At 38.1% G+C, this 15,435-nt stretch overlaps 1 protein-coding gene across 9 annotated transcripts in view; it reads right to left on the minus strand.

Moving 5' to 3' along the window:
- Positions 1-2,565: 2,565 nt before the first annotated feature.
- The window catches only part of CUNH2orf42 (chromosome unknown C2orf42 homolog), a 38,742-nt gene continuing 25,872 nt past the window's right edge, over positions 2,566-15,435 (minus strand). For all 9 annotated transcript variants that reach the window (XM_037127260.2, XM_053663376.1, XM_053663374.1 and 6 more), the window contains 2 exons: positions 14,238-14,400; positions 2,566-3,225 (listed from right to left, as the gene is read on the minus strand). In XM_037127260.2, coding sequence (XP_036983155.1) covers positions 3,017-3,225; positions 14,238-14,400 — 372 coding nt within the window. In that variant the 3' untranslated portion in view covers positions 2,566-3,016. The remainder of the gene's footprint in view (positions 3,226-14,237; positions 14,401-15,435) is intronic.

The following is a 15,435-nucleotide window of genomic DNA, read 5'->3' on the forward strand; positions in this document are numbered from 1 at the left end:
ATGACAGCATTTTTGATAGAGGCAGGGACATGATAGGTTAGAACCAAAATGTTCTGGGTGGAGGAGTAGCAAGTTGTTCTCATGATGCCCACAATGTTGCACCCCCCCCCCCCAAATGTTGCATGGAGGCGCAGTTAAGGTAGCATCCCTCTCAGACCCACTCAGTCTGTGCTTTAGACAGGTGGCTTTGCAGACATGGAAGGTTTTGATCTATTCACTCCAGAATACAAATGGTGTCTGCAGTGTAGAAAGGGAGCAGCTGGGCAGCCTGTAGAGGTGGCATATTCCAATGAATGGAAGAGGTGTGCAAATGAATAGTACAGATGGGAGTGTGTATGGGTGGGAAAAGCAGGTAGGTACAGGGTTTGAAAAGCATTGTGTTCTGGTGGGAGTACCTAGGACCACTCCTGTGTGGGTGAGTCCCAAACGAGGTCAATGCTGATGGTGTCCTAGAGGTGTCTGGACACTGGGAGTGGGTGCAGAGGTCCTACTAGTACTTGGGGTAGAAATGGTATCAAGTTAGAAGGGTCAATGTATATCTGAACCCCATTCCATGTATTGATGTGCTAAGATGGTCCTGAGTAAAGACCTTAGCATTTGAATTAGGGCCTCTTTGGGTGGATCATTTTCCTCCACCAGGTGTTTTACGTTCCCTATGGTTCTCTTGAGTCTGTCAAGTATTGCTAGACTCACACATTGCCTGTCACTCACAGGTTTGTCTTGCTCAAAAGATTGTGACTGCCCTGGCCGGGTGGCTCAGTTGGTTGGAGCATTGTCCTGTACACCAAAAAATTGCAGGTTTGATCCCCAGTCAGGGCACATACCTAGGTTGTAGGTTTGATCTCCAGTTCGGGCACATATGGAAGGCAACCGATTGATGTTTCTCTCTCTTGATTCCCCTCTCTAAAATTACAAACAAACAAACATATCCTCTAGTGAGGATTTAAAAAAGCTGTGACCAATATCCTTAGTTATTGGAGTGAAGATTTCTCAGAATGGGCCACCCATGTGTTTCCTTGAGTGTTCTTGCTTTTTAGGCAAGCTCTCTCCCTTACCTAGTTTTAATTTCTCCTCTTTTCCATACCTATCCAGCCTTTCCTCTCCTTAAAGCCCGGTGCAAGTTCTAAATTCTCTGTGGACTTCCCTGGACTCTTCTCAAGGATTTCCCCCACTATTGGAAACACTTGGGAACTCTCCACATAAGCTAGCACCTCAACGATACAGGCTACACAACAGTTAATTTACCTGTCTATTCCTTCTTTTAGAGGCACAGCTCCCCCTTTACAAAAAATGCTTACATACACACCCCTCACACACACAAACATACAAATTAAGCCAACTCTCTTTCTTGAGAGTTTTGGCCCTTTGGGTCAGAGAGAGTAGAGCATTTGGTCCTGCTCTAGCATGGAAGCCATACTTTCAGGCATTGTCAGAAGCCAGTATTCTAACAGAAGCCCCAGGGGACGCAGAGATAGGTCAGATGAAGCCTAGCTCCTGGAGTTCTAAGGCCTAACTAAACTGATGAGAATTGGGTTTTGTTACTTGCAATGAAAAGAAAACCAAGAGACTACTTCATATGGATTTTTCTTGTGTTCCCAAGGTCAATGAACTATAAAGAATTTATACAAAGCAGCCCTGGCTGGTGTAGCTCAGTGGATTGAGCAAGGGCCTGCGGACCAAATAACTGTGGTTCGATTCCCAATCAGGGCACATGCCTGGGTTGCAGGCCAGTTCCCAGCAGGGGATGCACGAGAGGCAACCGCACATTGATATTTCTCTCCCTCTTTCCTTCCCTTCCCCTCTGAAGATAAATAAATAAAATCTTTAAAAAAAAGAATTTACACAAAGCAGTGTGACAAAATGGAAAGAATATACCCTTTGGAGTAAAACAAAACATTCCTCATGTTGTTTCCAGCAAGATACTTAACCTCAGAGAGGCCGTTCCCTTTACTCTATAAAAGAAGGGATTAGTACCTAAAACTCAAAGAATGAAAACTAAAGGAAAAAAATAATTAAGTAGGTATGCAAATAAAAAAGCCCTGGCTGGTGTAGCTCAGTGGATTGAGCGTGGGCCTGTGAACCACAAGATCGCGGTTCAATTCCCAGTCAGGGCACATGCCTGGGTTGCAGGCCCGTTCCCAGCAGGGGACCCACGAGGGGCAACCATACATTGATATTTCTCTTCTTCTCTCCTTCCCTTCCCCTCTAAAGATAAATAAATAAAATCTTTTTTAAAAAAGATGAGTGTTAAAAAAAAAAAGACCTGGCACGTAGTAGGTGTAAGGGAAATGGCCATTCCCTTTTCCCCATGAAAACAAACTTCCATTTCTGTGTCTCTCATATTTCCATTCTATGGTCAATGAACTGAAAAGTAGGAACTGAATTTTACCAGATGTTAAATTCTTTAGAGAATAAAGAAGGAAATAAATATCAAGTGAATAAGCAATTACAAGCATTAGTTTGACCTGTCAATATTCCCTTGATACCTGGACCTCTCTTTCCTATTTTGCTATTACTTAAATCCCCCCAAAAGGTTCAAACTTTATATCAGGCCAACACAAAGTATAATTTGGAAAAACTAGCGACACTGTGCTTTATTTGGTAACAGAATAAAAGGGCATGACTGGAATTCTGACAAGGATGGTCCTTAACATTCTTCTTAACCAGCCTATTATTGACTATCCAACACTGTTAGTGTACGGTGGAGTGTTGCTAACTACTTCCAAGGTGAATCCTTTAAGAAGGAAAGTGAGCTGATATTCTTTTTTTTCCTTTAAAAACTTTAGCCAGAAATACCACCCCATTTATAATGAAGACTATACACAGCAGCACCAAAAAGGCTATTTATAAGAAGAGTTTTTCTTCAAGAGAATTCACCTGGATGCGTTAAGAAATTGCATCTTTGCAAAAAGCAGTTCACCGAGGAACAGGGCCATCTAAGTACCTAACTAGTCTTTAAAGTTGTCAAGGGGTGAGGATGTGCAAATTTAGCAGCAAAAGAAACTTTCGTTTTGCCTCAAGGGAAAGCGATGGTGGTCAGAGGGGCTAGTTCCAAGGGCTGGTCCAGGGGCGGCCGCTGGTCTTGGTACTCTGCCACATGGCCATTCCGGTGGTGACCGTACTCAAACTTGATCCGCAGCTCACCAATCTTGGATTGTGGAAGGATGTCTGGGATCCACTCGATGATGAAAGGGGTTGGTTCCTTTTGATCTGGGGAAGTGTTGCCTGAACACGAGAAAGGAACACTGATTAGTACAATTCCAAAATCTGAGTCTGGACAGATTTTACTCTATTCAGGAATAAAAAAGAAAGAGAAATTTAAAAACAAACTGAATGAGGAAAAACAAATAAGAAAGAACAACAAAAACTGAGGGGATGTAAAAGCAATTACTGCTTTATCTATCCAAAAGAAAATTTCAGGGAACTGTCTGGCAGCCTTGAATAAAATAAGATGGAAACTTTATGAAAATAGGGCCAGAAGAATTGTAAAGAGCCTCGACTGAAAGGAAAGGACAGCTGAATGAGATTCAAAGGGAGACTAGTAAGAAATGGTCGTTTCAAGAAAACCAGAAAGAAATAATTAAAATCTATGTGGTTCTAAAACATATTACAAATCCTTAAAAAAACAAAAAAAATGTGGTACTGGCATAAGTCTATACCGATTAAAAAAACAAAGAGATCCAAAATGGACACAAACAAAATAGAAATCTAGTATTAAGGTAAAGGCAGCATTTTCAATTAATTAAAGAAATAGAAGTGTTTCTTATAATAAGTGGTGTACATCAAGCAGATAACTATCTAGAAGATAAAAGGTGGCAGAATCTTACCTCGTACCTTAGCTCAAAACAGATTCCAGCCCTGGCCAGGTGGCTCAGTTGGTTGGAGTGTCATCCCATACACCAAAAGGTTGCGGGATCCCCAGTCAGGGCACATACAAGAACCAATAAGTGCATAAATAATGGAACAACAAATTGATGTTTCTCTCTTTCTCTCAAGTCAATAAATAATTTTTTAAAAAGGAAACCTAATCCCCAATGTGATGGTACTTGAAAGTGGGGCCTTTGGGAGGTGGTTGGGTCATGAGGGTGGAGCCCTAAAGAATGAGTGCACCTATAGGAGATCCTAAAGAGAGCCTTCACTCTGTCTGTCATGTGAGGACACAGTGAAAAGATTGCCATCTATGAATCAGGAAGCCAGCCCTCACCAGGCATCAAATTGGCCAAAGCCTTGCTGTTGGACTTCTCAGGCTCCAGAACTATAAGAAATAAATTTCTGTTGTTTATAAGCTACCCAGTTTATGGTATTCTGTTATAGCAGTTTGCATGGACTCAGACAAGTATATAATTTACATTGACTATATTAAAGTTAATAAACAGAACCCTCATTTAAATTGAAGTTGGAAGAGCCTAAAAGGGGAGCTCTCTCCCTGCTCTACCACTCATCGTCAATTACCTCAACCAGGAAAAGGCTACTTGCTACCTCCAACAGGAAGATGTGCTTCTACTACTCCAGCAGACAGAAGATCTCACCTGGCAACCACTCAGGCAATGAAAGATGACAGTTACAACTAAGCCAGTGAAAAGCCACTACACTTCAAATTCCAAGTTTCCTCCAATGGACTCATTTACAACAATCCTCTTTGTGAACAGTTCCCATTCCACTATTAAAAAAAAAAACATTTCCTCCCCTTTGTTCTCTGGATTTGCACACGGTTCGCCATTCAGCTGTAGGTCTTGAACTGCAATTCTATGTTGTTACTAAATAAACACATTTTGCTGGAGAAACACCTGACTTTGTTTAAGGTCAATACAACATCTGTTACTAACTTTGTTGTGCCAAAAAACACTGTGTTCCAATACTTAAAGACTTTTTAGAAATATAAGACAGCCCTGGGGATGTGGCTCAGTGGACTGAGCACTGGCCTGTGAACAGAAAGGTCACCAGTTCCATTCCCAGTCAGAGCATGTGTTGGCACATGCCTGGGTTTCAGGCCAGGCCCCCCGCTGGGGGTGTGCAACAGGCTATCAGTTGATGTATCTCTCGCATATTGCTGTTTCTCTGCCAGCCTTTCTCCCTCCCTTCCCCTCTAAAAGTAAATAAATAAATCTTTTTTTTAAAGAAAGAAGTATAAAACATTTAGAGAAACATATTTTTTAAAGATTTATTTATCTTTAGAGGGGAAGTGAAGGAGAGAGGGAAAAAAATATCCATGTATGGTTGCCTCTCGTGCATCCCTTGCTGGGAACTGGCCTGCAACCCAGGCATGTGCCCTGACTGGGAATTGAACCTCGATCCTTTAGTTTACAGGCCTGCGCTCAATCCGCTGAGCTACACCAGCCAGGGCTAAAGAAACATAATTGTAACAGGAAATTGTATCATGAGTCTTTGGTCTTTGGCAGGTCAAAGAGATAATAAATGAAGATAAAGATGACTTGAATAATAAAATAATGACTCAATTTAAAACTACATAGGACTTACAGGTTAAATAACATATTTACTAGTACAAATTAATATATTAGGTTAGTGAGAAAATGCTTCTAAATTCCTAAAAAAATAGAAATTGAAAGGCATATATTGATCTCAAAATATTAGAAATTGATAACAGAATATAAAAATAAAAAGCCTCAAACTGGAAATTTTAAATAAAAAGTATTGAAGACAGAGAAACTAAACTATAATTATAGATTATTTAGATACTAAAAATAAGAACCATAAATGTTATTATCAATATGAATATAAAAGATTAGCTGAGAATACCATTTTAGAAATTATATAAGTAAAATAATTCCAAGAAAATGTAAGACTTAAGAAGCTAGGAAACATCACACAGACAAAAGCAGGAAACAATTAAAACGGAAATTTAGAACAATTGGATAAATACAAAGCCAATTCTTTGAAAAAGACCATAAAACAGACAATATTCTGATAAAGTATATAACTTCAGTTAGATTTTACAAGTTGTGTGATGATTAGCCCTGACCAGGTAGCTCAGTTGGTTAGAGTGTCCATGTGATAAAGCAAGACTATGTTCCAATCCCTACTCAGGGCATGTACACAATCAACAAATAAATGCATAAATAAGTGGAACGACAAATCGATGTTTCATTCTCTTCCCAACCCCCTTTCTCTCTAAAATCAATAAATAAAATAATTAAAGTTATGTAATGATCATCTACACCAAAAATTAGTAAAATGTACACTGTTAACTTTAAACAAATAGCCAGATATTTCTCCAGTAAAATGGGTTTATTAAAGAATAACAAAGAAATTCAATTTAAGACTGTGGTTAGATGGTGAACCACAGCAAACCCAGAGAAACAAAGAAGAGGACTGCTCTTTTGAAGACTTAGGAGGGGGCTATTGTAAGTGAAGAGTACATTGGAGGAAACTGAAAGTTCAAAGTCTAATGACTTTCCATTGGCTGGTTTTTCAATCTCCCATTGGCTATGCTGCTGCTACTGGGCAAGGAGGAATCTCTTCTTCCTCTTGCTTAGGTAGTAGTTTCACTTCCGGTCTATGGGAGATGCAAAGCACCTGTCTTCCTGCTGGGGTTGGTAGTGTGCATTGGGAACCGTGTGTGCTCTCTCTCTGGCCCCCTGACTCTACTTTAAATGAAGTCACTATTTAATAATTTTCACAACATTGTTAAAATTTGGGATGAAAAATGGATGAATTTCGGGAAAAATATAAATTATCGAAATTGACTCAAGAAAAGATATAAACCGTGAATACTAGTGTAAATCAGAAGAAACTGCACAGATTTTAGAGAATTACCTACAAGAAAGGATTAGATCCAGAAAATAATTATTTTAAACATTCATGTAATGCAAATTTCCTAAGTTATATAATTTGTTCCAAAGCTTTCCAAAATAATTTTCTATATAACTTTTACCAAGACCCCCAAAATGATAGCCTCCAAAAAAGAAACTGTAAGCAGCTATCACTATGGATAATCAAAAATCCTAAATAAAACATCAGCAAATAGAATATACATATTTCTCAAAAATCAAATACCAACTAGGATTTATTCCAGAAATACAAGATTATTTTGAGATTAGTAATTTATTTAAAATGAATTGCACATGGGTCAAAAGACAGACCTCGAAAAATGATAAGGCATTTCATAAAATTTAGTATTAATTCCTAATAAAAATGCTTAATCAACTGAGAATACAATGTTGTTACAATAATGAAAAAATATTTGAAAACAATAACCAAAACTCCAGTATTTAATAGTGACAGAGTAGTTTTTCCCAGAAAAAATATTTTCTGAAATGCTAATGGTATTCCCTTGAAAAATCTTCATTGGTTAAGTAAGTTTGGAAAAACTTTAGAGTAATAAAGTTTAACAGATGTTTTTATTTCAGGACCTTTTTAATATGCAAATTTATTAAGTGAATTTCTAGCCCTGGCAGAGTAGCTCAGTTGGTGAGAGCATGGTACCCATACACTAAAGTTTCAGGTTTGATCCCCAGTCAGGACACTGGGGAAGCAACCAATGAATGCATCAATAAATGGAACAACAACTGATGTTTCTCTCTCCTTTCCTTTCTCTCTGAAATCAATCAATTAAAAAAATTAAATTTCTAAGACAGATAAATTATATTCCCAGAGTAGTGCCCTGGTTGGTGTGGCACAGTGGATTGAGCACTGGCCTAAGAATTAGAGGGCTGCCAGTTCAATTTCCATGGGGGCACATGCCTGAGTTGTGGGCCAGGTCCTCAGTAGGGGATGCATGAGAGGCAACCACACACTGATGTTTCTCTCCCTTTCTTTCTCCCTCCCTTGCCCTCAGCCTATAAACAAACAAACAAATAAATAAAAATCTAAAGAGTAGTTTTCATATAGCAAAGTGTCTTTTCCACCAAAAAAAGTTCCTGGTACATCGACTGAGCATCTTACAGTCAAGGGTCTTATAATCAAAGAAATACAGTAGCATTTCTCAAACCTATCAAATTGGCCAAAAAGCCCGTACAGTTTTCCATAAAGTAAGATACATTTTTCATTTTCACCAATAACTTTATTGATTTGAATATTTTGAGTATGTTGGCTCTCTCCTGTGTGGAATAGCAGAGACTGTTCTCAATTAATGTCTCAATTTTAGTGCTATCAACTTCGACCGGTCTACCTGATTGTGGGGCACTGTCCAGTGAGAGATCTCCAGCATAAAACTTCTCAAACCACTTTTGACACATTCGATTAAGCACAATACATTCATGCACTGCACAAAGCTTTTTTGCGTGTGTCTCAGTCTCTTTTTACCTTTCTTGAATTAAAAAAACATTATATGGACTTCTGGCCAAGATGGAGGCATAGGTAGACACACTGTACCTCCTCGCAAAACCAAAATTAAGGACAACAAAAATTTAGGAAAAAAAACAACCAGAACTTACAGAAAACTGAACTGTACAAAAGTCCAACAACCATTCATCTGGACTGGTAAGAGGGGCGGAGTCAGTGGCCAGGGGAGAGGGGTAAGAGCAGGAAAAAGCGGTGGTTGGCAGACCCCAGGCATGCAGGTGGCAGCCAGCAGAACCAGGGCTGGAGATGGCAACAAGCAGACCCACTGAGGCACGCAAGGTGGCTGGCTGACTGCAGTTGCATTCATGTGCAGATAAACCACTGACGAGACAGACTGCACAACCCAGGGCCCTAGCGCCAGGAAATAAAGCCTAAAAGCACCAACTGAAAATATTTGTGGGGGTTGAGGTGCCAGGAGAGACTCCCAGCCTCACAGGAGAGTTCGCTGGAGAGACCCAAAGGGTCCTAGAATGTACACAAGCCCACCCACCTGGGAACCAGCACCAGAAGGGCCCAGTTTGCTTGTAGGAAGCAGCAGAGGAGACTGAAATCCAAGAGAGACTGGAACAAGTGCCATTGTTCCCTCTCTGACCCCTCCCCCACATACAGTGTCACCATGTGGTGACATGGGTTGCCCCACCCTGGTGAACATCTAAGGCTCCGCCTCTCACTATGTAATAGGCATGACCAGACCCCACCTCCCCAAAAAAGAGGCTCAAACAGAAGAACAGATAAAAGCCCCAGAGCCAGTACATCTAAGCGACCAAGAGATAGTCAACCTATCAGATGCACAGTGCACCAGTGATCAGGATGCTCACAGAATTGGTTGAATTTGGTCACAAATTAGATGAAAAAATGAAGGCTACGCTAAGTAAAATGAAGGAAAATGCACAGGGAACCAATAGTGATGGGAAGAAAACTGGGACTCAAATCAATAGAGCAGACCAGAAGGAAGAAACAACCAAACAGAAAAGAATGAAGAAATAAGAATTCAAAAAAATGAGAGGCTTAGGAACCTCCAGTACATCTTTAAATGTTCCAACATCTGAATTATAGGGGTACTAGAAGGAGAAGAGGAAGAGCAAGAAATTGAAAACTTATTTGAACAAATAATGAAGGCAAACTTCCAAAGGAAATAGATTTCCAGGAAGTCCAGGAAGCTTAGAGAGTCCCAAAGAAGGTAGACCCATGGAGGAACACACCAAGGCACATCATAATTACATTACCCAAGATTAAAAATGAGAAGAGAATCTTAGAAGCAAGTGAAAAGAAGAGTTACCTACAACGGAGTTCCCATTAGACTGTCAGCTGATTTCTCAAAAGAGACCTTACAGGCAAGAAGAGGCTGGAAAGAAGTATTCCAAGTCATGAAAGGCAAGGACCTACATCCAAGATTGTTCTATCCAGCAAAGCTTTCATTTAGAATGGAAGGAAAGATAAAGCAATTTCCAGATAAGGTCGAGTTAAAGGAGTTCGTCATCACCAAGCCCTTATTATATGAAATGTTAAAGGGACTTATCTAAGAAAAAGAATATAAAAATATGAATAGTAAAAAGACAGCAAACTCAGTTATTAACAATCACACCTAAAACAAAAGCAAACTAAGCAAACAACTAGAACAGGAACAGAACCACAGAAATAGAAATCATATGGAAGGTTAGCAACAGGGGAGTGGGAGGAGGAGAAAAGGGGAAAAGGTACAGAGAATAAGTAGCACACACGGTAGGTAGAAAATAGACAAGGGGAAGGCAAGAATAGTACGTGAAATGTAGAAGCTAAAGAACTTATGACACATGGACATGAACTAAAGGGGGGGAATGTGGGTGGGAGGTGATGTGCATGGTGGAGGGGAATGAAGGGGGGGAAAATGGGACAACTGTAATAGCATAATCAATAAAATACATTTTAAAAAGCATAATATGCCAAAAATGCTTACTTTTTTCCATCTTCAACATAAAAATGGCTACATAAAAATCACCAATCTGATATTTTTTTTTAAATGAACACTGATATTACAGCTATCACAATACAAGCTAACAAAATTGTTTTGAATAAAGTTAAAGACAACTAAGCACTACTAGAGCCATCTTAGGAAAAACACCAAACGAATTTTTTGGCCAACCCAATATTTGACCATGGAACGCTTTTTTTTCACAGAATACCTATCACCTCCTCTTGTTCAAGAGAGAGTTGGAAAATACTGTACTGGAGGAGTTTTTATATAGTCTAAAGTGATGATTATGGCTGCTAACTTTACTATTATTCATTGTTGCTCTTGAAATCCTAGCTAGTTTAACAAGAAAAAAATGATACATAAACATATGATAGGAAACAAAATTATGATTATTTTTCAGGTGAATATAATTGATTTCCCAGAAAACTGAGAGAAATAGCTATTATCACCACTAGAAGTTCATTAACCCTGCGGGTGTCACAGCTGATTTGAGAGATAAACTCTTTTCTTAGATATTGTTACATATATTGGGTACAGACATTCAAAGTCATGACTAGCTGCATGTTTGTATATGACTAATATTAAGCCCTAATGTTTAAGCCATTTTTTGGTCATAACATGTGTTAGATGCTATGCATCCAAAACAAGTTGCTTATCAAAATAAATATCATGGAAAGCATTTATGCTCTGAGCATAGTAACATTGAGATGACTGTTATAAATGTTTGCAAAGCCAACTATTCAGTTTTTTTTTTCATCAATGTATGGTTGCCTCTAGTGCATCCCCTGCTGGGAACTGGCCTGCAACCCAAGCACGTGCCCTGGCTGGGAATTGAACCATGACCCTCTGGTTCGCAGACCTACGCTCAATCCACTGAGCTACACCAGCCAAAGCTTCAGATTTTTTAAAATTACTGTTGTTCAATACAGTTGTCTGCATTTACCCCCACCACCCTCCAAAAACTATTGAAGATTCTGATTAATTAATGTTAAAGACATTTTAAAAAAATTTTACTTATTTATTTTTAGAGAGAAGGAAGAGAGGGTGACAGAGAGGGAGATAAATACCAGTGTGTGGTTGCCTCTCATGCACCTCCAACTGAGGACCTGCCCCACAACCCAGGCGTGTGCCCTGACTGGAAATCAACCAGTGACCCTTTGGTTCGCAAGCTGGCACTCAATCCACTGAGCCACACCAGTTAGGGATATTAAAGACATTTCTTGGTTGTATTTTTTAGCAATATCCATGTTTCCATTATTAGAAAAGAAAAACTTTTATTCTTTATGTTTTTATATTTCTTTGTTTAATAACCTCTAAATTATAACTGAAAATTTTAAAAAATTGTGTAATTTATTACATAAATATAATAAATGCAAACTTGCAGTGTTTTCATTTTTTTTGCATTTCAGCACATATTAGTAATGAATGTATCAGATATATGCGAACTACACTGTAATTATTTTGACCACAACCTCTGCAAGGTTAAAGGGGCCAATCTGACAGTATACTGAATCAAGAGCATTCTCTATAAGGGTAGTAACAAGTTAGAAAAATGATAAACATCCTATTTACAGGAGCAGAAAAATATATGCATAGGAACATAGTCACAAGCATTTGACAAAATAATTCTCCTAAAAGAATAAGTACACAATTAGAGATATGAATGAGGGTCATTAGATAGACGGCAATGCTCAGGCAATTAAAAGCATTCATTCATTCATTCATTCATTCATTCATTCTTCAATCAGTAAGTCTTTATTGAATGCCTATTATGAACCAGGCACTATGCTATCTTGGGGTACAGTGATGAACAAAAGAGATCTAGTTCACTGCCTTGGAAGAGCTTATAGTCTAGTCAGTGGAAGGAGAGATAAGAAGTAGATAGCTAGAAGTGCAAGCTCTGGGGTCCAAAACTGTCTGGTGTTGAAGTCCAGCCCCACCACTCCCTAGTCATATAACTGAACAGGAAGACTGCATCTATCTTCACCTCACTTTATTCATCTGTAAATAAAGCTCACAGAATCTATCTCTCAGTAAGTTAATAAGCATTAAATTAATTAATGCACTGGAAATCACTTAAGATTAATATCTGACACAGATGTATATTAAGTGCTACTTGTTATAATTGTCATTATTATTAAGTATTATACAAATATTTGTATAAAAGTATACATGCTTTTATTTGTATAGAAGTATAAAAGTAAATTATATAGTATCTGTATAATACTATAAAATAATATACTTTATTTAGTATAATATACAAACAAAATATTATTTTATTAAAAACAGACAAAGAAAAAGCAAGGTAGCTCAGTTGGTTAGGGCACTGTCCTTACACACTAAGGTCAGGGGTTCCATCCCCAACTAGGGTACATATAAGAATCAACCAATAAATGCACAAATAAGTGGAATGATGGTCCTGCCTGGTATGGGTCAGTGGTTTGGGTGTCATACTGCAAACTGAAAGGGCACTGGTTCAATTCTTGGTCAGGGCACACGCCTAAGTTGCAGGCCAGGTCCCCAGCTGGGGGTGTGTGAGAGGCAATAGATAGATGTTGTGCACATCAATGTTCCTTCCCCTCACTCTCCATCCCTCCCCCACTCTCTAAAGACAAATATATAAAATCTTTAAAAACAAATAAGTGGAAGAACAAAATGACATTTCTCTTTCCCAAATCAATAAACTTATAAAAATTCATCAAATGTAAAAGACTAATATAAAAAATTTACTCTCATTAATATTGAGAATAATGCAAATTAAAAGAGTGACATAACTTCTTTTGCCTATCAAATCAACAAAGATTTTAAAAAGTTACTTTATACATAGATGGCTGGAGTAAATTATATAAATATTACAATCTTTATGGAGAGCACTGTGACAAAAACAATCAAAGCCCTAAAAATGTACATAACCTTTGACCCTTCAATTTCACTTTTAGGAATTTATTCCAAAGAATATCCTAAAGAAGTTAGAAAATAATTAAGCAGATAAAAGTTTTATCTAAAAAAAAAGTTAAATCTGAAAAGAAGTACTATTTATAACAGCAAACTGTTTGAAACAACTTAGAGGATTGATCAGAGTGAGGTACTTTAATATATGAATTTTATGCAGTTATTAAAAATGTATTCACAATAGCCAAAAGGATGAAGCAACGCATGTGTCCCTTGACAGACGAACAGATAACAAAATGTGGTTATACATATAGAGTATTATTCAGCCTTAAAAACGACACTTGCTACAACACAGATGTTGACAACATTATGCTAACTGAAATAAGCCAGTTACAAAAGGACATATGTGATTCTATTTACATGAGGTACCTAGAATACTCAAATTCAAAGAGAGAGAATAGAATGGTGTTTGCCAGGGGCTAGGAGGAGGCAGAGTGGGGAGTAAGTGTTTAATGGGAACAGTTTTAGCTGAGAAAGATGAAAAAGTTCTGGAGATGGATGGTGGTGATTGTTGCACAACTATGTGAATATACTTAATGTCAGAGAACTTAAAAATGGTTAAAATAGTAAGGTTTATATTATGTATGTTTTAGAACAATAAAAAAATTAAAAAATAAAGTTGAAGGTAGACACAGAAAGCTCGCTATTCATTACATATTTTTAAATGAGAAGGTAGCTGAGGTATGATCCCGTGCTTCAGAAACTCTTCAGGCACAAAAAAGAATCTGGAAAGGTTTACACCAAAATCTTACTGGTGGTGATGTCTGCAATGGATGGGCTTATGGGTGGTTTTTATTTTTCTTCATTATAAAAATCTATGATTTCTCTATAATGAACATATATTAGTTTTATAATTTTATTTTTAAAGCCTTGGCTCAAATGAAACAAAATACCTTATGCCATGATTACCTTTACAAGATGAATAAATGTGCCTTTTTTGTTTAAGGTCAAAATCCAAAGTGCAGGACAATGCACTGCACATAGTTGACCTTCACAGGAAGCTGCACTACTGAAACCACCAATCACTTACCAACTTTGAGAAAAGTTTTTAGTTCCAAGGGTCGCAGCACTGGTTGCTTTTCTATACGACCATAGGTTTCTGCTATGCTCTCTACTTCCACTTTAGGGCATTTAAACAGCTCGTAAGTCCCATCCCGGTTCTGGATAAAACTACGGGTAATCTCCAAGGGCATCTGGACATGGAGACAATACCAAGAAAGGTGAGGAAGAAAAACTTTCGAAGTAAACAAACACTTGGACGAGAATAGTTTTTACATATTCATTCTTATTAAGCACATTCGAATTAATTAAAACTTCCCCTTGTATTTTCTTGTTTTTTTCCCCCTTGTATTTTCAAGTAAATTCTGTCAACAAATCTGCCTTTTTTCTCTTACATCATTCATGGCTTGGCTTTCATCTTTTCTCTGTAACTTTAGTTTGAACCCCAGCCAAACCCTACTGCACTGAACCCCTAACACCTATCTAAACGACCACTACTAGCACAGACCTGCTCTAAAATTGGTTTTTATTCCTTCCCTTACTTCTCTGCTACAGCATTCTCCTAGAAACTATTGAGAGCACCTACAGCTGACCTCACCATCCTGTGTGCTTCACACCATCCTTGGGACTGAGCCAGACAGAACTTGAACTGAATTTTGTCTTTGCCACTAAACAGCAGGGTGAGCTTCTCATAGCCTGTTTCTCATCTGCAAAATACATGAATGAGGTGATACAGGTAAATAACGCCCAACAGACAGAAGCTCAATGATTATTAGCTCTCTTTCCTCACTTGACTTTGCTCTTGGTTGCTTGTTGCCTCCCAAAATACCACTTGTTCCAGGCAAGAAGCTGCCTCTGTGATACCTTGCATATAAGGCTTGCATCTTGCCTCAAATGTCTTCAGTGCTAACACAGGCCTTCTCTAGGGTTCACATGTAAGTTCTACAGCTACCAAACAATTTATTCTTTTTCTGAACACAACAATGCCTTAAATTAAGGTATTCTTAATGCATCAAATCACATTATACTGAATTTTCTACAATATTCCCTTACTGTAAGAACAGAAAAATCCTCCAATTTTCAGGTTCTGCTTGGAAAAAAATGTTTAAAATATCTAATATTTCCCTTGTGAAAAGGAACACAAATTAAGGGCCATTTCTCTAATGGCAACTAAACTGCAATTTGGGAAGGAACATTTAATTGTGTCGGGCCTACTAATTTCACAAACA

This window comes from Artibeus jamaicensis, unplaced genomic scaffold (assembly GCF_021234435.1).
Source record: "Artibeus jamaicensis isolate MK-2021 breed Jamaican fruit bat unplaced genomic scaffold, CSHL_Jam_final contig_3174, whole genome shotgun sequence".
NCBI classification, from domain to species: Eukaryota; Metazoa; Chordata; class Mammalia; order Chiroptera; family Phyllostomidae; genus Artibeus; species Artibeus jamaicensis.